The following is a 22680-nucleotide window of genomic DNA, read 5'->3' on the forward strand; positions in this document are numbered from 1 at the left end:
AAATAAATAAATAAATAAAATCTTTAAAAAAAAAAGAAACCATATTAAAAAAAAAAAAGAGTCTGTGAATAAAGGATCTAGGACAGTGCCTAGTACACAGTAGGTAGTAAGAAGCAGCTACTTTTTTAAATGTTATTTTCCTAAAAGTTCTGTTGTTTTCTGTCCACATTTACTTTCCTGTTCCCCCCCCGCCCCCACACTCATGCACAATGCTATTTATTCACTCATTTTCTTTCCCTCCTCTCCCAACCTCTTTCTCAGTTCCTCCATTCTCAATCTCATTATTCCTTCCGAAATTCTCTGAGGGAGCTCATGGACCCAGCTTCCCGGGAGCACATTTGCTGGTCATGCATAACTCCAGATAATGTCTTGCAGTCTCTGTACCTTGTAGTCCCCAATCCATGGCTCCCCAGAAAATAGCCTGCCTGTCTGAGGGAGGGCAGGTTAAAGGAGTGTGCGTGTGCCCTCACTCCCACAGCGGTAAGTTCCTAGGGGCCTAATGCTTGGCGCACCTGAGCCCTGATAAGTTCAGCCCGGCATTCAGTGCTCCAGTGGGAAAAGCACAGCAGAGATCTGAGCCGCCAAGGGACAGGTGCAGACATGACAGTGGGGCCAGGTAATGGTGCAAGGAGCCTGGGCCGTGTGTAGGAGTCTTGCCTCCCTGAGTGTGGGGCGTGTCCCTGTGGGCACCCACTGACTGACCGACTGTTTCTTTCATGCTACAGACCCACTCCGGATATTTCTCCAGCTTGTACCCCCCTCACCAGTTCGGCCCGTTCCCGCATCACCACTCCGTAAGTGTCCCCTCAGGTCAGCTCCGTCTGCCACTCGTCCTCCTGTGACGGGCACCACAGAGTCTTTGGCGGACTGACCCGCGAATGTTCCCAGTGTGAGTGCTGGGTCCCGTGCTTCCTGGTCAGCCTAGGAGTGACGCATCATGGGGCATGAGCACACCAAACTACCCCAGCATCCAGGCTCCCTAAAGGTTCTTCAGAGTGCTGGTGCTGTCCTGTTCAGCAGTCCTGCTAAGGCTCACAAATCCATAGGTGGCAGGAGACTGGTACATGTGGATGATCAGGAGGTCAGATCAGGAGGCCGTGTTGAGCTAAAGAACAGTTTCCAAAGGTCTGTGAACAAAGTCTAACAAAGGGGGTCATGTCATTTGCGAGGACCCCCAGAGTGAGGACCCCTGGTGGCCTGGCCCATGTCTCTCTGGGCTGTCACCACGTCGCCTGGTCAGGGCAGGTTTACTTGTCATCTTCTTTTGAACACGATGTCACTCTGGTGAAAATACCGTTTGTGGCTTCCAGGTGCTGAGCGGCTTCCCATTCCTTCTAACAAAGGGCCTCAGGACCCCATCCTCAGGCCAGCTATATTTAATAACGGTCTTGATTTCTTGGATAAAGACACAGGAGCAGTACACATCACATTTGTATGTGACAAAAAACCTGTGAACAGACAGCTTTCTGTATCCAGCCGACTCCGAGCTGCTCAAGAGGACTTTCCATTTTGACTGTCCTTCAGGTACACTGTGTTCAGGTTCACCCCTCAGGCTTCACAGCTACAGAGCCCTAGACCACAGGAGAATCCCATGCGCCATTTTGGCCTTCACAGCACATGGCTTGTGGTAGATGCTTGGTAGCTGCTGAGTGCCTACAGGAGCCACCGCAGTGGGAATGACGTCTTGTCTTGTGTTGCCCTTCCAGTATCCAGAGCAGGAGATTGTGAATCTCTTCATCCCAACCCAAGCTGTAGGTGCCATCATCGGGAAGAAGGGGGCGCACATCAAACAGCTGGCCAGATTTGCTGGGGCCTCCATCAAGGTAAAGCTGCTCTCGACGGCCGCCCTCTTCCATCACCAGCCCCCCACCCCATGACCCTTGTTGCTTCTGCTGCTCCTGGCCAACATCGATGCCAGGGACAGGGGTCCACGGGGTCTGGCAGATTTGCCTCAAGGATTAATCCCATCGGCTCTCCTCTTTACCTCTCCCATTCCTTTCTTGTAAAACTGATAATTGAATTAGAAAAAATATTAGTAACACCTAAGCCAACCCGGTCCTCTTTGGGCTAACACAGCCCTCTTGTCAAGAATGTAAAGCAAAGACAGGCTGAGGGCTTTCCTGAGCCTGGGGGGCGGACACCAGCGGAGCGTCGTTTACACTTGGCCCTTATCAGAGCTTTGACGCTTTAATTAGTCTGTGCTGCACAGATCCTTGACCCTCAAGGAAAGTTTGCAGGAAGCACTCTTTGGAAAGTGCTAACGCTGTAGATAATGAGAGCTGGGGGACACAGCCCGATAGGCAGCCCTGGGACCCAACGTAGCGGCTCGGGCAGGAAGGCCCCTGGATTTCTGGGAAGGGTCGCGAGAGCTGGCCTGGCAGGGGCAGTGCTGTGCCCACATCCTGCCCCCTCAAGCGCCCTGTGAAGAAGCGTCCCAGGGGCTGAAAGGGAAGGATTCTTCAACCCTGGTCCTGCTCCAAGCCCAGCTATCGGCTCTGACTCACAGGCAGAATGCTGAGCACGTCCCAAGCCTCATGAAACACTTTCGAAAACAGAGTTTCCGTTGTTACGTAAAGTAATTTGCTACCATGGGACAACCCGGAATTCCGAACGAGAAGTCTCATGACTTGGAGAGAAAGAATGCTTGCACTTTCTCCTCAAGAAGAACTGGAATGTCTCCCACAGCAAGTGTGCTGGAGAAAAGGCAAAAACAAAATGCTCTGAGTAAAGGACTGCAGTGAGACCGCCGACGAGTTTGATGTAGATAAAGCACTTCCCATCTGGTACCTGCAAAGCGTGGAGACCGGGTGGGTGGCCCGCAGCGCAGCACCTGGGGGGGCAGGCGTCTTGCCGTGGCGGGACCCCAGCCCACGATGGACAGCCGTGGCGGGACAGGTACAGCGTGAAAGCCCATGGGGCTGGCTGCCCCTGGGACCTTTCCCAGTGTCCAGTTCTGTGGCCTGAGAGGCCGTGGAGACAGAACGAGACGATTTCAACCATGGGGGCGGCGGGGCGGTGGCTTGAGGGATTATGACGTCACGTCCTCCCTGTGTCCTTCGAGAAGAGTGGGACTTAGGCTCAGGGGCCAGGCTGAGGCACAGCAGTGGCAGGACCAGCTGTGGCCTCCCCCGCTGTGCTGACCTGGAGGACACTGAGTACCTACTGGGGCTGGCTGCAGCAGTAACTATCCATTTACTGTTGCCCATAAGGAGCCAGGGCCCAGAGAGTTTCCCTGACTGTCGAAGGCCACAGAGGTAGGTGAAGAATGTAAGAGCCGACATTTGACCAGGTGACCCAATTTTGGTCCGGTGTTTTATCCACCACAGCAACCTGAGTGCTCCACCAGATTCGTGCCCAGCAGGCCTGGAGGAGAACAGGAGAGAACAGCAGTCCCTTGGGCGCTGCCCCACAGCGTCCCCACCACCCTTCCCTCTCCCGGCAGGGCTGAGTGGCGCTGTCACTTTGCTCAGGACCTCTGCGATGGGCAGAGACAGCAGGGCAGGACCAGAGGGCAGGATGGGCTCTGCGGTCGTCCTTGATGCTGCACCAGCAACCTGCTTCTCCTTCCCCAGCCCCTGCCTCTCTCCACAGCAGTGAAGGAGAGAAAACCAGGGAAGCCGAGTCTTTGTGGGAGAAATTTCCTACTTTTAAAAGTTAGGGTTTTTGTTAGTTTCAACAGGACTCCGAACGCATTTTCTCTAAAGCAAAACGGGTAGTCTCCCTCTCAAGAACCCTCCGTTCCTGTGTTGCCAGTCTTTGGGGGCCACAGCTGGAGGCGCGCTGGGTGCTGCCAGGGCAGGGAGAGAGCAGTTGACTACTGTGTGGGAGCTGAGTGCTGGCAAGGGGGGTTGGGCAGAGGTGAGGCCGGGGACGTGCACCCCGAGATGCTTTGGAGCTGGGCTCCCGCCACTCGCCTGCCCTACAGAGCGTCTGGGCAACCGGCTGCAGAATGCACACACAATTCCTGAGACTTGCTTCGGGCCCTGCTCACCCTGGGATCTGGGCAGGCACCTCACCTCTGGGTCCCCTTTACTTCAGTCATAAGACGGGTCCTCCTTCCTGGTGCTGTCACAGCAGTTTGCCAGCGGAGGGTCATTCCAGAATAGCAGGAGTGCACGAGTAGCTCTGAGACTTCAGGTCGGGGGGCAGCATCAGACAGTGGAGAGATGGGCTGTTTGCTTCACAATCTGAGCCAGGCAGCCAGGAGGCGCTGGGAGGCGGACAGCGACTGCGGAGCGGATTTGGTCAGCGCCAAGTGTGAGTTGGCCTCGCAGCCTTCCCGATTTGGGCGGGTAAGAGCCGGGACCCGCCATGGCCATGCTCCAGTCTCTCTCGTTCACTCTTCGAGATAAGGACCAGGCTTAACACCACTGGGGATGGAGTAGAGGCAGGTGTTCCTGCCAGTTGTCCCGAGGGCCAGTGTGTGGGGGGCCTTCCAGCAGGCCCCAAACCCCCCAGGGACACGTGATCTTCACTTCTCGGCAGAGGCTGCTGCCCTGCACAGGTGGAGGCTGACAGGCCATCCACCCACACTAAAGGAAGTCCTCCCGAGGAGCTCAGGCCTTGGAGACGTGTGCCTTGCGTCTGTCCTCATGCCACAGAGCATCAGAGCCCAAGCCCTCTTTGAAGATGCTCTGATCCCAGAGCAGGCACAGGTCAGAGCACACCTTGGCTGCGTCATCACGATAAGAGCTGCGGCAGCCACACAGCACCCTGAGGCTCACAGATGCAGCCTGGCCTCGGCCACAGACGGAGGCGGAGGTGGAGGTGGGGGGCTTCCTGGGGGAGCCCACGTCTGAGACACAGCAGCTAGTGGTGAATGACATCCACTGTGAACATCTCCTTCTCCAGGCTCAGTCTCGGACAGGACCTCTCCTGAGCCCTGGGTTTGGGGTTTTTTTTTTGGCTTTAGGAACACTGTGACCCTGTAAATGAGGTTTCTTTTTTTGACTTTGCTCTCTTCGTCAGCTTAAAACTGAGTCTGCGGCCCATCTGAGGCAGATGTATAGGACCTTAGGAGATGCATTTGTGTACTGATCTCACTCCCGGCTCATTTCTCCACGTCTGGTGTACTTTTCACTCATTTAACTTTAACTTTAGTTTTGCTACACTGTATTTCTTTTCAAAGCTACCTTAATGGTTTTTGGAATAAGGCAAGCTATGCAGAGAAGAACCTGTATTGCGGATCTAACAAAAAGTGCTTGCCTGGTCCGTCATTTCAGTTGTGTTACAAGAGAACTCAGACTCACAAATGGTGAGAGCAAAAGGCGGAATTGAGCTTGCCAGGGTTCACCTTCCAATTTCCCAGATGAGGAAACAGAGTCTGGGGAGGGGAGGGATTTGCAGAACAGACCCTGGGACCAGGGTGTCCTCACCCCTGCTCTGGAGCTGTCACACTCAGTTCCAGAGCCATGGATGACCTGGTCTGAGCCCCCACCCCCAGCCCCCGCTCTAGCTCAACTGTCACCTGTAGCTGACTACCTCTGAGCTGAGCGTTAGAACTGGGGCAGCTCTCCTGCAAGCTGGCTCCACAGCAGCGCCCCTGTGGACTAGCTCTTCCTCCCCTCGGGCCCGGGTGGGGTGGCAGAGCCCACACCTCCCTCTTCCTCCTAGAACTCGACTCCCTTGGCTCTGTAAAGGAGGCTCCATGCTCGGTAGCCAGAGTGGAAGCAGCAGGTGCAAAGGCAGAAGCCCTATAATCCCTTGCTAATGTGTGTGTGCCACACACCCAGACGAGGGAGGGGCCTGGGGAGCACAGCCTGGCAGCAGCATTTTCCTCTTACTTGTCAACTGCAGATTGCCCCGGCAGAAGGCCCAGACGTCAGCGAAAGAATGGTCATCATCACCGGCCCACCTGAAGCCCAGTTCAAGGTCAGTGCCAAGGGTCACCTCAGCCCTGCAGTAGCTGAGGGCCTTAAGCAGGCGGCAGCCACCTCAGAGGCGTGTTCAAGACTCTTCCTGGGGAGGCCCAGCCTCCACTGCCCTTCTTGCGGCTGCTTACTCGTCTCAGACTTACCCTGTCTTGCCTACCTCTGGGCTGTTCCCTCTGCTGGGAGCCCTCCTTCCTTTCTCTTTTATGGAAAAGTAGATAGTCTGTGGGTACCCAGTACAACTGGCACCCCCTCTGGACTTTCTCTGACCCCTGAGCCGTGGCTTTGAGGACAAGTGTCTCAGACTCCTTGAGTCACACCCTTCCGGCTCTGGGGCCATAACCGTGGGGTGTAAGGGCACATAGCAGGAGTTTGTTGGGAGTTGTTTGGTGAGGTACATTTTGTCTTTGCCCTTTTTTCTCCCCTAGGAAAATTATAAATTGAGTTTTCTGAAAGTCAGAAGCATATTTATAGAAGTATAGTCCTTATCATTAAAAATCCTTAAGATCTGAGAAGAAATATTGACATGTGGAAATATTTAAGAACAGTAACTCTTCAACTCATGAGTGGATAAAACAAAACGTGGTATATCCACTCAGTAGGACGTTAGCCACAAAAAGCAAAATTCTGATGCATGCTGTGGTGTGGATGAACCTAGAAAACACTGCATGAAGTGAAAGAAGACAGAAACAGAAGGCTACGTGTTACATGAGTCCCTTTATCTGAAATGTCCTGAAAAGGGCAAATCCATAGAGACAGAAAGGAGGATGGCGGCTGCCAGGGGGCCGGGAGCAATTGGGGCTGCCCGCTAGTGTGGGGTTTTTGTTTGGGGGACTGGTGGGGGAAGTGTCCTGGGAAGTGGGGATGGTTGCCTAACATCATGAATACACCAAAAACTCCTGGAGTGTACACTTTAAAATGATGAATTTTAGGTTATATAAGTTCTATGTCAATTTTTAAAGCCTTTAACAAAAAACAACAAACCATAACTTCCCAGCTGCGCTGGCTCTGGAGTTAAGACATCAGCAAGCAGCCCCATCACCACCCACCTCGCCTCCATCCTTCAGTGACCCGAGGTCTAAACTTCCCATGGGGGGAGGAAGTGAAGAATGCCCTGCACCGGTTCATTCAGCCCATTTGTGGGGGCTAGGGCGATGGAGATTGGACCCTGTCGCCACCAGCCCTGAGCCCACACCCCCCACACTGAGAGCTTCCTAGCAGCGGCCGGCGCAGTGCCCCGCCAGGTCTCTGGAGGAGGGCAGCAGGCTCCGGGGAATTGGGGGCTGGGGGTGCCCCGGGCCTGGGCTGGCCAGTTCTGGCAGCAGCACCGTGAAGTGGGCCGCCTGGCAGCCAAGAGTCACCCGTCACACCTTGCTCTCTCAGGCCCAGGGGCGGATCTTTGGGAAACTGAAAGAAGAAAACTTCTTTAACCCCAAAGAAGAGGTGAAGCTGGAAGCCCACATCAGAGTGCCCTCTTCTACAGCTGGCCGGGTGATCGGCAAGGGCGGCAAAACCGTGAGTGCGCCCCGAGCTGGCTTCGTCTCCTGGCTGACTCCCTGTGCCAGCCTCGCCTGACTTCCCTCAGACCTCTGTTGGCTCTTCAGGGACATCACTCAGGGGCTGAGGGCCCCCAGTCCAGGGTGCTGAGCCAGGCCACCAAAAACACCAGGGTTCTGCACCTGGAAATCCGGCATCTCAGCTACATGCTGGAAAATGAAGACCCCCGACTCCCTATAGACCGGGAGGCTGCCTCCTGCCCCCCGCAAGCCCACACATAGCAGCAGGAAGATCCTAGGGAACAGAATCCCGTCCGAGGATCCCCACTTGGCCGACTGTCCATCTTCTCTAAAGTCCCGCTGAGAGGCAGGCAGGGTCTGCCGTCCTACACTCGCCTCTGACTTTTCAAACTCTCCCTCCTGCAGATTCTGTCTCCTGGCTATTTCCCAAACCTGCCCATCTGTTCCAGGGGAGCTAGTTTAGCCATCGGGTGGTAGGTGAGAAGGAAATACTTAAAAAAAAAATAATCAAGGTCTTCAACCTGAAGGGGGCAGCAACACAAAGGAATTAGAAAAGTGCCAGAGAATTAACTGTGAAGCTTGTAGGAATGAGCAGCTAGCCCGTCAGATGCAGGTGTGTTCTAGAACATGACTTCCCCCCGTGGCGGGGATATGACCCCTGAGAAGTTCCAGTAGAGCCTGTGCACACTAGCAGACTGGCCGTGTTGGGGGCTCTCTGGAGTCGTGTGTGCGCGTGCATGCACCTGCTGTTTTCTTTACACAGAAACTCTTACTAAGCACTCACAGCCAAGTTCTGCATATAATGAGTCACCTTCATACAAAAGAATAAAGTCAATGGCTTGCAGATTATTCTCCATATCCAGGAAAGTGATCAGCACCCGAGGGCGCACACACCGCTCTAGACAAGCCGGAAGGCAGTAGGCAGGAGAGCTAATGGCCCACAGGGGAGTGTCATCCTGAGCCCTTGGATCTCCTATTTGGTCATTTGGGAACCAGTCACTGAATTCTGTGCACCACCCCCTCGAGCTGTCAGCTGTCCGCTGAGCACTTGGCGCCCCCACCTGTGTGTTTAGCACCCCGGAGGCCAGGTCCTGGGCTGAGCCCCTGTGTAGTGTAGGCTTGTTGAGGCTGGGGAGAACAGGAAGTGGGCCGCAGGTGAGCGGGGAGCAGCACTGGCTGGAGGCTTCCCGGAGGGGGGCTGGCATGGAAGTGGAACGGCAGGGAGAAAAGGTAATGATCCGAAGGTAGGAGGGGAAGGAAGACTTGGAGGCAGGGATGAAAATGAAGAGCGGGCCCCAGAGCAATGCCTGATTAGGAAGGAAAGTTTGCTTTGCTGAGTCTGAGAGACTGAGAGGTGGTATTGACTCAGGGCTGGCACCTAGGAGGGATCTTCCTTCCTGAATGACAGGAGAGCATGGGTCACTGCGAGCATGGGCAGGAACCCAGTGAAGGGAATTCCAGAGTAAGAATTCAGCCCCAGAAGGAGCTCCAGGGAGTTGGGGACTGGACCCTCCCTGAGCCACCCAGTGAGTCTCCAGGGCTCAAACATGGCCCCGTGTGACCAGAGGCTGGGAAGCCCCCGGACACGTCCCAGGCTGAAGGAAAGAAGAGCTTCCAGCCACCTTGCCCTCCAGCACTCCCCTCTCCCACTTCCTCCTGAACCCACTTTCTCCCTGCCCAGGTGAATGAACTGCAGAACTTAACCAGTGCAGAAGTAATCGTGCCTCGTGACCAAACGCCAGATGAAAATGAGGAAGTGATCGTCAGAATTATCGGGCATTTCTTTGCTAGCCAGGTACCTGTGCTGTGAGGGTCTGGTCTCTCTGGCCAGCTACTTTTCAGTTCTCTAAGCTATTGATGGCCTGTCCGGTGGCCACAGGCCCTACACACACCCCACCCCCCGAGCCCACACACACAGATGGAACCTCCCCCTCGCTCTTCAGGGACTGCCTACAGGGCAGGGGAAATGGCTCCACACCGTCTCCTCACAGCTCTCCCCAGGCATGCTAGAGGAGCTCAAGAAAGAACCTAGCACTTTGAAGTCAAGCCGAGCACATCTCCAACCCCCTGCAATGCTAGAGCATAAGGTCCCCCCTTCCTTTGCCACCTACACATGCCTCGGTCACAGCCTTTCCCTGCTGGGAACCACATACCTGGCAAGGACCTACCCTCGGGGTCCCCCCCGGTCAGGCTCTGAGAATCTCACTGTGAAGGGTTGAACCTGCTCATTGCAGGAGACCTCCGTTTCTCTGCCATCCTTCTTCACCTCACCATGACTTCCCCCGTCAGGGCCCAGGACCTCCTATCTTTCATTCAGAAGGACCAGTGACTCCGCATTATGTGGCCTAATTCTTTTCGATGCTCTTTGTGTGTTGGGTTTAGGGATAGAGCAGTCCCAGTCCTTGCCCCAAACCAGTGAGGGCCGGCTAAGCTTACAGGGAAGCTTTGAGCGGTCAGCCTGCTGTCCCAAAGCAGTGCCTGTGCCCAGAAGCCTGGCGAGGCCCCTGCCCCTCCCTGCAGGCAGAGCCCTAACACCCGCCCCCCGCCCCGCCATTGGCTCGCTCGGCGCTCCTGCGTCCCGGCTCTGCCAGTGCCCTGCCTGCCTACAGAGGTGCAGTCCCGGGTGGGCTGTACTGGAGGACCAGTGCGGGGTGCGGGGGGCGGACACGGTGGGGGGCGGTCTTGGGCTCACGTGTGTTCTCTAGTCGTACAGGGTAGAGGGTCTGGGGCCGGTTCCTCACTTCCTCCCCATCCCATTTCCTGTTGGTCTTTCCGGGCATCGCACTCATGTTCTTCCCAGGGGCTCCAGAAAGGCGGGCGGGGCAGCCCTGAAAGCCACAGTGTGTGTAGTAGGAGGGGGAGTGCTGTCTGACCTCCACGAGGCTCCCTCGACGCTGGTTCCCTGCCTCTGCTTCCTGACCTCTCTTAACAAGTACCTGGAAGCTTCTGGGGTCCCAGCTTCTTATCCTGCTGCACCCAGCGGCCTTGGGGAAGGGCGGGGGGCACCCTGAGCTTCAGGCAGGAAAGTACCCCCCACCCCCAGAGTGAGGGCCTCAACAGCTGGATGACACTTCTCTGCACGTCCCCACTTCCTTTCCCCAAGTCCCAGCCCCAGCCTCCCGCCCCCACGGCTGGTCCTCAGAACCGGGTTCCTTTTTCTCCCCCGTCCTCTCCTCTCCCTTGCTGCAGACTGCACAGCGCAAGATCAGGGAAATTGTACAACAGGTGAAGCAGCAGGAGCAGAAATACCCTCAGGGAGTCGCCTCACAGCGCGGCAAGTGAGGCTCCCACAGGCACCAGCAAAACAACGGATGAATGTAGCCCTTCCAACACCTGACAGAATGAGACCAAACACAGCCAGCCAGCTCGGGAGCAAACCAAAGACCATCCTGAGGAATGAGAAGTCTGCGGAGGCGCCGGGGACTCTGCAGAGGCCCTGAGAATCCCAGGGGCCAGGAGGGAGCGGGGGAGGGGGGGAGGTCAGCCCCGGGGGGGGGGCCCCCCCGCCCGGCCTCCTGCCTCCCCCAGGGCCTCTGCAGGCTTCCCAGCCATCCACTGCACCATCCACTCGGATCTCTCCTTAACTCCCACCACGCTATCCCTTTTAGTTGAACTAACATAGGTGAACATGTTCCAAGCAAAGCAAAATTCACCCCCATTTCTTTTTGTGGAAATTGTCTCTGTACATGTGTGTACATATTAGAAGGGGAAAGATGTTAAGATATGTGGCCTGTGGGTTACACAGGGTGCCTGCAGCGTTAATATATTTTAGAAATAATATATCAAATAACTCAACTAACTCCAAGTTTTAATCAATTATTAATTTTTTTTCTTTTTTAAAGAGAAAGCAGGCTTTTCTAGACTTCAAAGAATAAAGTCGTTCTTTGGGAGGTCTAATGGTTTAGTAAAGGAGCTTCGAGACCACCCACACAAAATTCACCCGAGGGAAATCTCGAAAGGACACTCACAGCAGTTCTGGATCACCTGTGTATGTCAACAGAAGGGATACCGTCTCTCTGAAGAGGAAACTCTGTCTCTCTTCATCCCTGTCTAGCTCACACACCCATTTCTCTTTGCTTCACAGGTTTTAAACTGGTTTTTTGCATACTGCTATATAATTCTCTGTCTCTCTCTGTTTATCTCTCCCCTACCTTCTCTCCCTCCCCTCCTTCTCCATCCCCGTTCTTTTTAATTCCCTCATCCTTCTGTCTCAATTCCCAGTATCTACGCACCCCCCAGGCAAAGCAGTGCTCTGAGTATCACATCACACAAAAGGAACAAAAGCGAAACACACAAACCAGCCTCAACTTACACTTGGTTACTCAAAAGAACAAGAGTCAATGGTACTTGTCCTAGCATTTTGGAAGAAGAAAACAGGAACCCATCAAACCAACCAACCAAACAAAGAAAAATTCCACAAAGAAAGAATGTATTTTGTCTTTTTACATTTTGGTGTATAAGCCATCCATATTCAGCAAAATGATTTCTTTCTTTTAAAAAAAAAAATGTGGAGGAAAATAGCAATTTACACGAGGTCGTTGGCCCAGGGCGTTAAATTTACAGATTTTTTTAAACGAGAAAAACACACAAAAAAAGCTACCTCAGGTGTTTTTTACCTCAGCACCTTGCTCTTGTGTTTCCCTTAGAGATTTTGTAAAACTGATAGTTGGAGCATTTTTTTATTTTTTTAATAAAAATGAGTTGGAAAAAAAATATCAACTGCCAGCCTGGAGAAGGTGACAGTCCAAGTGTGCAACAGCTGTTCTGAATTGTCTTCCGCTAGCCAAGAACCTATATGGCCTTCTTTTGGACAAACCTTGAAAATGTTTATTTAAAAAAAAGATGACAAAGAAAAACAGAGAGAGAAAATATTGGAGATGTCCTGAATTTCAATAGGGTACGCGCCATTAGGGCTTTTTGCGCTAAAGGATGAACATGTACTGGTTTATGTGAACAAGCCATTTACCACCAGACTGCAATGCCAGTTTCCTCTACTGCAAACAGTGTTCTGTGACAAAAACAAAAACAAACAAAAAAAAAATGAAATATATCCAGCTAACAAGATCCTGGTGTCTTGGTCTCTTATTTTACTAAGCATCGCCCATCCCAAAGTGTCAAGAGAGTTCCAGCTCGGGGGGACTGAGGGAAAATGGGCAGCATAGTTAGGCCTGGGCAGCCGCCCTGAAGAGGCAAGGCTTCTGCAGGCGGCTTTCTGGGAGAAGCTAAACTAGGTCAAGGGTGCTCCAAGTGTGGTCCCCACCGGGCAGCACCTGTATCACCTGGGAACATGTTGGAAATGCAGATTCTTGGGGTCCACTTTGAATCAGAAACCCTGAGGGGCCCCGCAGTCGGCTTCAGCAAGCCCTCTGGGTGATTCTGAGTGTGGCGGAGTTTGACAGCCATGGAACTGGAGGGATGGACTGACTGCACGTCAAGGTAGGTAAGACTAGCCCCTGTCCTTAGGGAACGGTGAGCCTGGCCAAGAAGGAGTTGATTTTTATGTGGGGAACTGGGAGAGGATCATACGCCTGACAGTTCCAGGGAAGAGGTGCTCATGCCTCCCCAGAAGCCCCATTGTAAGTGTTCCAGGAGGATGGAGAAGGGCAGGGTCAGCCTTGGACAGGAGGCCGGGGTGGGCGGGGGGGGGGGGGGCGGGCAGGGTGCTATATTGACACTCCCACAGGTGTGTCTAAAGGTCAGACCAGAATGGGCCTGTTCTGTGTAGGAACCTTCACTCATAGACCTGTGGGGTCTGCTAGAGACAGATGCTGCAAGTCCAAGCAATCTTAGGACTAGAGAGGTGATACTGGACTGCCAGTGGTGGCCAGTCAGGCTTTTTGGGGTGACTGTTCATAGCACAGCAAGGACAGATGGAGGGGAACTGATGGGGTTGCAGAGTAGCCACATTCCCCTTCTAACAAACTGAGGGCTCCTCAATCACTTAAAATTTGTTCCTCACCCATGTTCCATCCCCACTCGTGATTTTCTCCGAAGTCCAATTTCTGAGATGCTCTTTGTACTTTTAGTCTCTGCATGTAGACGCGAGCTGTTCCTCTCCCTTCTGTGGTTGGCATGACTCCGGGCAGGGACAGACTCCCCGTTCCTGTGGCCGTTACAAGTCCTGGTACCTCTGGCTCTGCCCTCCCTCCTCTTCCCTTTAGGCCTCAAACCCGTTGCCCTCTCAGGGAGAAGCAAACCACAGGCTGACTGTCCGAGAGAAGCCACAGGGTTCCCGGCAACCAGGGTTATTTCTGAAAGCTGTGCCCTGGGCCGAGGTGTCCCCTGTGAGATGGACAGAAACAGCACACCTTTAAAGGCGGGGCTTTAAATGTAGGCCTGAGGGCTTGGGAATGGGTCTGTCAGGACGAGAGCGATCACCTCGACGTGAGAGCCAGCAGGACCCTCCAAAAATGCACTCTTAGCTCTGCTGCTCCCATTTCATTCCTTGGCCTTGTTCCTGCTGGCAGAATCTGAGGTTTCATTCCAGGTCCTAAACTGCCCATTTCCAAAGTCGTCTCCGAACATGTGAGAGCAAGGGAAGGACGTGCTAAGATGATGCCTGGCCTGCCCTGGCACAGAGCACCCAGAAGTTGTCGTAGGGTTGCAGAAATGAAGGGGAGGCCACATGGAGAGGCAGAAGACAGGAAGGAGACAGCTGGCTGGTTCCCAAGCAAGGATGTTCTCCCCACAGCCCATTATCTGAGAACCCAGGTGCTGGACGAAATCCTGCCCCGCCTTACTATCAACCAGAACAGCTTCACGTGCACGTGCTGGACTCGAAGTGCTCACCACAACGGCGTGAGCTCACACTACTCCAACTTTGTATCCATTTCTTCTATGAACCCCCGACTTCCTGTCTTGAGAGGACATCCTGACATCCCAGAAAATCCTAATTACATGATTTTATGCAAAATAAAGGACAGTTAAATGGGAGCTTAGGTCAACAACAAAGCTTTTGTTCATGAGCTTGCACTCATAAAGCCCCTCCCTGTTCCCTTGGACAGAGCCCCTTGAAAACCCATGACCCATAGTGCTTTTGAAGATAGTGACCTCTTCCTAGACTTGGTGAGTAACCCCAAACATCTCTTCTGCCCTCTAGGTTTCTAGATGTTACTGTTCCATCCAACATGGAGCTCTAGAAAAGGATGACAGGTTGATTGCAAAGTAGCAAAGAGGGTTCCAGCATAGAGGGAGAACTTGAAAACATGAAAAAAACGGGAATCAAAAGAAGTTGGGGGGAGAGAGTCAACAAAGAATCGAAGGGATTAGCCCAGGCCAGAAAGAAGGTGATCTTGACAGGGCAAGGGGTGAGGGGAGGGAGGAAACACCGTTTTCTAAGGGAGTGACCTGGCACCCATTAGGATGTGAACGACTCAGTGAGCAGACCGGGGTGGGGTGAGGACGTGAAAAGTATGAAAAGCATTTGGCCTTGTCTTATTCCTACGTCCCTGGGGAAGGATGCGGGCAACAGAGGCAGCCCGGCTAACAATTATGAAGGAAGCCCACCCTGTGTATATTTAGAGACTAGCCTAAATTGTACACGCATCCAGACCTCTTAGAGCCTCCTGGAGGTTTCTCTGGCCTGCTACCACAGATGTCTAATAACACTGCTAGCAAATTCCCTTGGTGTTTACAGTAAATTATTGCTGCTGCCTTTTATTTCCTCCCTACGTTCCCCTTAAGGTGCTGATAAATTGAAATTCAAGACTTCCCCCATATGCATCACCCCAGGGCAGGCCTGAAGGCAAGGACTGGGACTCTGGTACCATATACTGGGGACTCACTTCCTCATCAGGAATGTAAGAGAAAGCCCAGGCCCAGAAATGTTCTCCCTGCTCGTCTGTACTCGAGCAGTATAATCTTGGAGACCAGTGTCTTAGAAACCTGTCTCCTTACTGTAAAATAAAGGTTTAAATACAACAAAGTCCCTCCAAGTCAAAAACGGCTTCTCCTTAGCAGCCTTCAGTGTTCCTTCTTATGGTTTCTCATTAAATATCAAAAAGATGAAAACTTAAGAGCACCAAAAATAGACAAAACAACTAAGCACCCAAAAAGCAAGGGAAACTCACAATACGCGATACCGAACTGGAATGGGAAAAAGTCAATGCCTGGCATGGTCTAGTTTCACAGAACCACTTTTTTGAAAGAAAGAAACATGCACACTTGCCATCTCCAGGATTACCCACCACTTGCCTCTTCCCACTGGATGGAATGCTGGCGTGGAGGGGGAGCAGTGATGGAGCTGCAACGGCCATCTTAAAAAGCAACATGGAAGCCAGGTGTTAAGGAAAGCTCCTGACACTATTGAGGACACGGCTACATCAGACTGCTCAGGGTCAAACTGGTACCTGGCAGAGAAAACTACCTTTTTAAAGAAACTGTTATTTTATGCCCTTTGTATGTATAGCAACAAACCAGTATCTTAATGCAACCAAAAATAGAGATTCAGACCTAGATAGATTCTGTCATATTTTTTTGGATAGAACTAAAGTTCTAATAGGATGCGGACCAAAACAAAATAACAAGCAAAAAAAGCAAGCTAGTTTCAGATGTCTCTGCTCCACTACGGAGTGCCAGAAAGCAAGTTTTAAGAAGAAAAAGGGCTGTGACGAGAATTTCAATACCCAGTCCAGTTATCTTTCAGGTGTTAAAACTTCAGGAAGAGTCTATTTGCAGGGATTCAGTTAAGAGAATTCCTACATCTTTGAAAAATAAGTATGTGAAAATGTTTCCAACTAAAAACTAAAGCCAAATAAAACTCGTGTTTAAAAAAGACAAAGTAAGCATTTGAAACCAATTAAACTAGAAATGTTTAAATTGTTCTAAATCTGTAACTAAATTTAAAACTGAATTTAAATATCAAGATTACCCGTGAAGAGGAAGCAAAACATGGTAATGATAAAATCCCAAAACACATGTTAACAAAGACCAAAAATGTGTGAAATGTATATGGGAAAAGGGGGGGAACCACAAGTGTCATAATTGGGACAAAACTGATCACTGTGCCAGAGTGCTAGCTGCAGAACAAAAATCCACAGTCTCTTCCCAGGCCCCCAACCCCACTGTGTGCTGGTCTCCCTTCCCTTGCAGAACCATGTGGACATGTGACTGAGCACGAGCTTGGGGCCACTCCTACCCAGGCCCATTGAAAACTGCCTATGCTACCTCCCCCAAGGACTCTGTGCTGGCCAGACCTTAAGGATTGCAATGAGGGGGTTGACACCCTCTTCTGTAGACAGACAGTAAATATTTTAGGCTTTACAGGTAAGACTGTGAGCTGACACACAATGATGCTACCTCCGAGGAGCGAAATTTGGCAAATTACATATGCTACATATTTGACCCAGCAATTCCACTTCTAGGAATCTACGCCAAAGATATGTTAGCAAAAACGAAGTGACATGCAAAAGGCACATGCATTGAAACATTATTTGTAACAAAAAGATTGACAGCCTAAATATCCATCGTGAGGGGACTGGTAATGAAGCACAGCACCCTGAAACAGTGGATTATTATGAGGCTATAAAAAGAACTGAAGAATGAGGGGTAACTTACTTATCTAGAACAAATTGAGGTTTTTATTTATTTGTGAGAAAGAGAGCACAAGCAGGGGGAGGGGTAGAAAGGGACCAGCAGACTCCCTGCTGAGCGGGGAGCTCAACGCGGGGCTCCGATCCCAGGACCCCAAGATCATGACCTGAGCTGAAATCAAATGCTCAATCGACTGAGCCACCCAGGTGCCCCTAGAATAAACTGAGTCTTTTGAACAATGAGACACAACTGTTAACATGGTATCTTTACTAATGTAAAAAAGGAAAGAAATACGAATATTTATATATCTAGCTATATTTTCAAAAAGGAAGATTAAAAGCTAATAAAGATGAATTGAGGGGCGCCTGGGTGGCTCAGTGGTTAAGCGTCTGCCTTCTGCTCAGGTCATGATGCCAGGGTCCCGGGATCGAGACCCGCATCGGGCTCTCTGCTCAGCGGAGAGCCTGCTTCGGCCTCTCCCTCTGTCTGCCACTCTGCCTACTTGTGCTCTCTATCTCTGTCAAATAAATAAATAAAAATCTTAAAAAAAAAAAAGATGAATTGAAATTTAAGACTTCAGGGAAAGAACAGGGCGAGGCAAGGAAACTGTGAATGTATCTTGTTGCATCGTTTTGCTCTTGGACTAATGTTTATGTTTTACATAATCAAAAAACAAAGCAGGGGCTCCTGGGTGGCTCAGTGGGTTAAGCGTCTGCCTTCAGCTCAGGTTATGATCCCAGGGTCCTGGGATCAGGCCCCGCATCGGGCTCCCTGCTCAGTAGGGAGCCTGCTTCTCTCTCTCCCTCTGCCTGCCGCTCCCCCTGCTTGTGTGCTCTCTCTCTCAAATAAATAAAATCTTTAAAAAATAAAAAACAAAGCAAAAAGCAAATACCCAAACACCAAGAACAAATGAATCCAACTGTGTATCGAGTTGATGGCATAATTACCGGGGAAAAAAATTAAATGATTTTAAGAGAGTATTTTCACTATGAATCTCTAGTGGGATATGGTCTAAAAATAAAAAGAATTGCAAAGAAATCTTAAACTGTTATTTAGTAACCTTGTTAGTTATGCTGGTATTGATATTTTGAAATTATTATAAGTATACTATGGGGTAAAACAATTATGTTGATGTTGTTAGCAACCAGGGTTTTCAAGATTACAATATAAAATCAAAATCCTTAGACTAGGGGCGCCTGGGAGGCTCAGTCGTTAAGCGTCTGCCTTCGGCTCAGGTCACGATCCCAGGGTCCTGGGATCGAGCCCCGCATCAAGGCAACCTGCTCCTCAGGGAGCCTGCTTCTCCCTCTCCCTCTGCCACTCCCCTTACTTGGGCTTGCTCTTTGTCAAATAAATAAATAAAATCTTAAAAAAAAAAGAAAGAAAGAAAAAATCCTTAGACTCTTACATTGGAATTGGAAATCAGTAAAACATTTTTTCCCTTTGAAGAAAAAGTATTTTTTAGTCTGCTATTGTAAAGGCCTAGAAGCACAAATAACCCAGTGGTAATCAGCATTAACAGTGCCCACATTCTGGTCTCTACAATTTCTCACTAAAAGAAATCCTTCAATAAATGGCCTTTCAGGTCTGGAGCAGGAGATGTGTAAGATGAGCCTTTATCATACCTGTTAAGCAAGAAAGCTATCACAGACTTGTGGGATTCTGTCAAAAGGACACTGAGGCCAAAAATAGGGCAATTTGAACATCAAACAGATTATTAATGAGTCAAAACATCATATATTCTTTCCTGTATGAAGTGCATTTCAGGGAACCCAAATAGTAATTACTGTATCTTTTACAGAAGAATTCAAGAATTCAGTGAACACAGAAGCAATGACAGAATTAGAAAAGCACCATTTTGTACCTCTTAATGAAATAATGGGTCATCAAATTTAAAACCAAGAAGAAGATGAATAGGAAGCTTTACAGCCTGAACCACTGATCACTCTTAGCGCCACTAAGTAGGACAACCAGATGCAATACAATAGGGACACCAATGAAGTGTCCTTACCTACTTCAGCCTGGATCCAGTCCAGCCGCTAGATTAAACTTACCCAGTTTATATGAAATACAAGGGCTGGCGTAAATAGTTAAGCCCTAGCAAGGAGCTATAAGCCAAATCTGGAATGTGGGACGTTCCATAGGAAAATGCAGTTTCTCTAATAAATAATAGTATAAGGAGGGAGACTGCTGTTGTGTACGAGTCTCCAGAGCTCTGTAATCAGCAAAGGCAATGCACGTGTCAAATAAGATTTCGGATTTGGAACCTGCATTAGACTTGAGAGACCACTGTACCTACCTACCACAAACTTGCTAGATTAAAACAGAAATGTATTCTCACAGTTCTAGAGCCAGAAGTCCAAAAGCCAGGTGTCAGCAGGGCCTTGTTCCCCAGAGGCTCTTCCAGCTTTTGTGGCTCCAGGCTTCCGTGGCTTGTGGTGGCGTCACCTCAGACTCTGTTTCCATGGTCTGACCTCCTCTTTTTTGTTTTGTTTTGTTTTGTTTTATTTTAAGGCAGGGGGAATGGGAGAGGGAGAAAACAGGCCTCCTGCTGAGCAGGGAGCCCGACGCGGGGCTCGATCCCAGGACCTGGGATCATGAGCTGAGCTGCAGGCAGACGCTTAACGACTGAGCCACCCAGGCGCCCCCAAAAACGAGTTTATAAAGTAGCCCGTCCAGACCACCATTATTAACTCTTGGTGTCTTTTTCCAGACTTTGTTTTAGAGATGTATAAACAGATTTTTTTTCACACAAAAATGAGTATAAAATATAAACACTGCCTAGGCCCATTTTTAACACCTCCTCTTCTGTCTCAAAACTCAGTCTCTTATAAGGCCTGTGATTGCATTTGAGCCCACCCAGATAATCCAAGATAAATTCCTTTTCTCAAGTTGAGACTTGATTTTAAGAGAATTGAGAATTCAATTGAGAATTGATTTTAAGTTAATCATCTTTTGTCATCTTTTGTCACCAATATTCACAGGTTCCAAGGATTAGGATGTGGACCTATCATTTTGGGGGCCACCATTCATTCAGCCCACTATACATCCTGATGAGAAGAATAAAACATTTGTTAAATGACCAGGAAAATTTTAATATGAACTGAATATTAGATGACATTAGCAATCCTTATTCTATTAGGTGTGAAAATGATAGAGGGTTTTTTTTTAAGTATTATTAGGGAGACATTCTTAAATATTTAAGTAGAATGACGTGAAGGTTTTGCTTTAAAATACTCCAGACTCGAGTGAAATAAGTCAATCAGAGAAAGACATATATCATATGACCTCACTGATACGAGGAATTCTTAATCTCAGGAAACAAACTGAGGGTTGCCGGAGTGGTGGGGGGTGGGAGGGATGGGGTGGCTGGGTGATGGACATTGCGGAGGGTATGTGCTATGGTGAGCGCTGTGAATTGTGTAAGACTGTTGAATCACAGATCTGTACCTCTGAAACAAATAATGCATTATATGTTAAGAAAAAAAAAGAAGATAGCAGGAGGGGAAGAATGAAGGGGGGGAAATCGGAGGGGGAGATGAACCATGAGAGACGATGGACTCTGAAAAACAAACAGGTTTCTAGAGGGGAGGGGGTTGGGGGGATGGGTTAGCCCGGTGATGGGTATTAAGAAGGGCACGTACTGCGTGGAGCACTGGCTGTTATATGCAAACAATGAATCATGAAACACTACATCAAAAACTAATGAGGTATGGTGATTAACATAACAATAAAAATTTTTAAAAAATAAAATACTCCAGAATCTCCCCTCCCCTATGAAAAAGTGCATGCAGATTAGCCACATTATAGTAACTCCTGAAAGAGGGTGATGACTGTGTAGGTCTTAGGATTCCCATAACAGGTTTTTTGTAAAGTAGTTGAAAAAAAGAAAAAATTGTCCACTAAAATGAGACAGTAAATGTCTCAGAATGATCTTATCCAGAAGACCAACACATGAGAAATATTTTAAAAATTAAATCAGTGGAGGGATGCCTGGGTGGCTCAGTCGGTTAAGCGTCTGTCTTCAGCTCAGGTCATGATCTCAGGGTCCTGGGATGGAGCCCCAAGTTGGGCTCCCTGCTCGGCGGGGAAGTCTGCTTCTACCTCTCCTTCTGCCTGTCCCTCCCCCTGCTTGTGCTCTTGCAAGCTCTTCCTCTCTCTCTCAAATATTAAAAAAAAAAATCAGTGGAGGGGTATCTGGGTGGCTGAGTCAGTTAAGCGTGTGCCTTCAGCTCAGGTCATGATCCTGGAGTGCTGGCATCAAGCCCCGCGTCGGGCTCCCTGCTCCGTGGGCAGTCTGCTTCTCTCTCTCCCTCTGCCCCTCCCTCCTCTCGTGGTATCTCTCTTGCGAGAGTTCTCTCTGGCTCAAATAAATAAGATTTTTAAATTAAAAAAAAAAAAAACTTAGGGACAACTGAGTGGCTCAGTCGTTAAGCGTCTGCCTTCGGCTCAGGTCATGATCCCAGGGTCCTGGGATGGAGCCCCACATCGGACTCCCTGCTCCGCGGGGGGCCTGCTTCTCCCTACCCCCCCCCGCGTGTGCGCTGCTCACTATTTCGCGCTGACAAATAAAATCTTTTAAGAAATAAAAATTAAAAACTTAAATCAATGGAGATACAGATCATTATCCTGTGCCAGAAGAAATAAGTCAAAATACCAATAGGTGATTTTTTTCCCCTAATTTTTAATATACCTAAATTTAACTCAGAAATTTTAAATGAGAATTTCTCCTAAGAGAATGAGCCAAACATGGTACAAGATGGTATGTCAACAATACTTAATATGTTACAGCCATATTCTAGAACACTATGCAACTACTAAATGATGTATTTATTGACACGAAGGTATGTTCGAGATAAAGGGGGTTATATAGCCATATATATAGTATGATTCCATATTTGTTAGTAACAAAAAACATACATGTGTGAATGTGTACAATTCACACACTTACTTATACATATAAGAAGGGGCATATGAACCAAAGGCCAGGATATATACCAAAATGTTAATGTTCAGTTATTGACTCTGAATGGTGAGTTTGCAGAATTCTCATTCTTTACCATTTATCAGCATTTCACTTTTCTACTATGAACACCTATTACAGATACAATTAAAAACAAAAGCATGACTACAGACTGGATGGTCACCATATGCCCTTCAGGAGCCAGTATGTGTGCCAGGGGTGGGCGGGGGCAGGGCTTCTCCACTGTATATTTGAAGTACATTCTTCTAAGAACTTGATGTTACTTCTCCTGGCACTTTCCAAAGTGTGTTCCATAGAACAGTTCTAAGGTGACACACAAAGAAAGACTCCATGTCCAAGTTTTCAGAAACGTGAGGTTCAGACATTAATCTGTTCTAATGTTTGCTGTGCGTCGCAGGAGGAAAAACCATGGAACACACACATTTCCAGGACCATTCTTTCACATCCTACATAGAAGTAACAGGACCTGTACTTAACATATTTTAGAAATGACAACACACAAACCTGAAAAATAAGGACTATTTACATATTTCCATTGAGGGTCTGAAAGCTTCTGGTCCATTTTCCTAGAATGATTCATCTCAAAACAGTCCCACATTTATCATATTTTTGTGGTCTCCAGCTTTATAGTTTTAAATATAATTTGCATCCTGCTGTCAGGTGATTTGGAGCCGCGCTTTTTAAACCGGATTTCTGTCCATTGGTGGGTTGGTGGTCATAACCTACATTTTTATTTAAAAAACGGAAATAGAACTATCAGTTTAGCAAGGGTAAGTAG

At 49.4% G+C, this 22680-nt stretch overlaps 1 protein-coding gene across 5 annotated transcripts in view; it reads left to right on the forward strand.

Moving 5' to 3' along the window:
- IGF2BP2 (insulin like growth factor 2 mRNA binding protein 2) overlaps positions 1-12451 on the forward strand; it is a 155910-nt gene extending 143459 nt beyond the window's left edge. For all 5 annotated transcript variants that reach the window (XM_025877188.2, XM_025877204.2, XM_073896012.1 and 2 more), the window contains 6 exons: positions 726-794; positions 1707-1823; positions 5797-5871; positions 7254-7385; positions 9069-9182; positions 10577-12451. In XM_025877188.2, the coding sequence (XP_025732973.1) occupies positions 726-794; positions 1707-1823; positions 5797-5871; positions 7254-7385; positions 9069-9182; positions 10577-10669 (600 nt within the window). In that variant the 3' untranslated portion in view covers positions 10670-12451. The remainder of the gene's footprint in view (positions 1-725; positions 795-1706; positions 1824-5796; positions 5872-7253; positions 7386-9068; positions 9183-10576) is intronic.
- The last annotated feature ends 10229 nt before the right edge of the window (positions 12452-22680 follow it).

This window comes from Callorhinus ursinus, unplaced genomic scaffold (assembly GCF_003265705.2).
Source record: "Callorhinus ursinus isolate GAN/ISIS: 27379988/994484 unplaced genomic scaffold, GSC_fseal_2.0 scaffold1, whole genome shotgun sequence".
Taxonomy (NCBI): domain Eukaryota; kingdom Metazoa; phylum Chordata; class Mammalia; order Carnivora; family Otariidae; genus Callorhinus; species Callorhinus ursinus.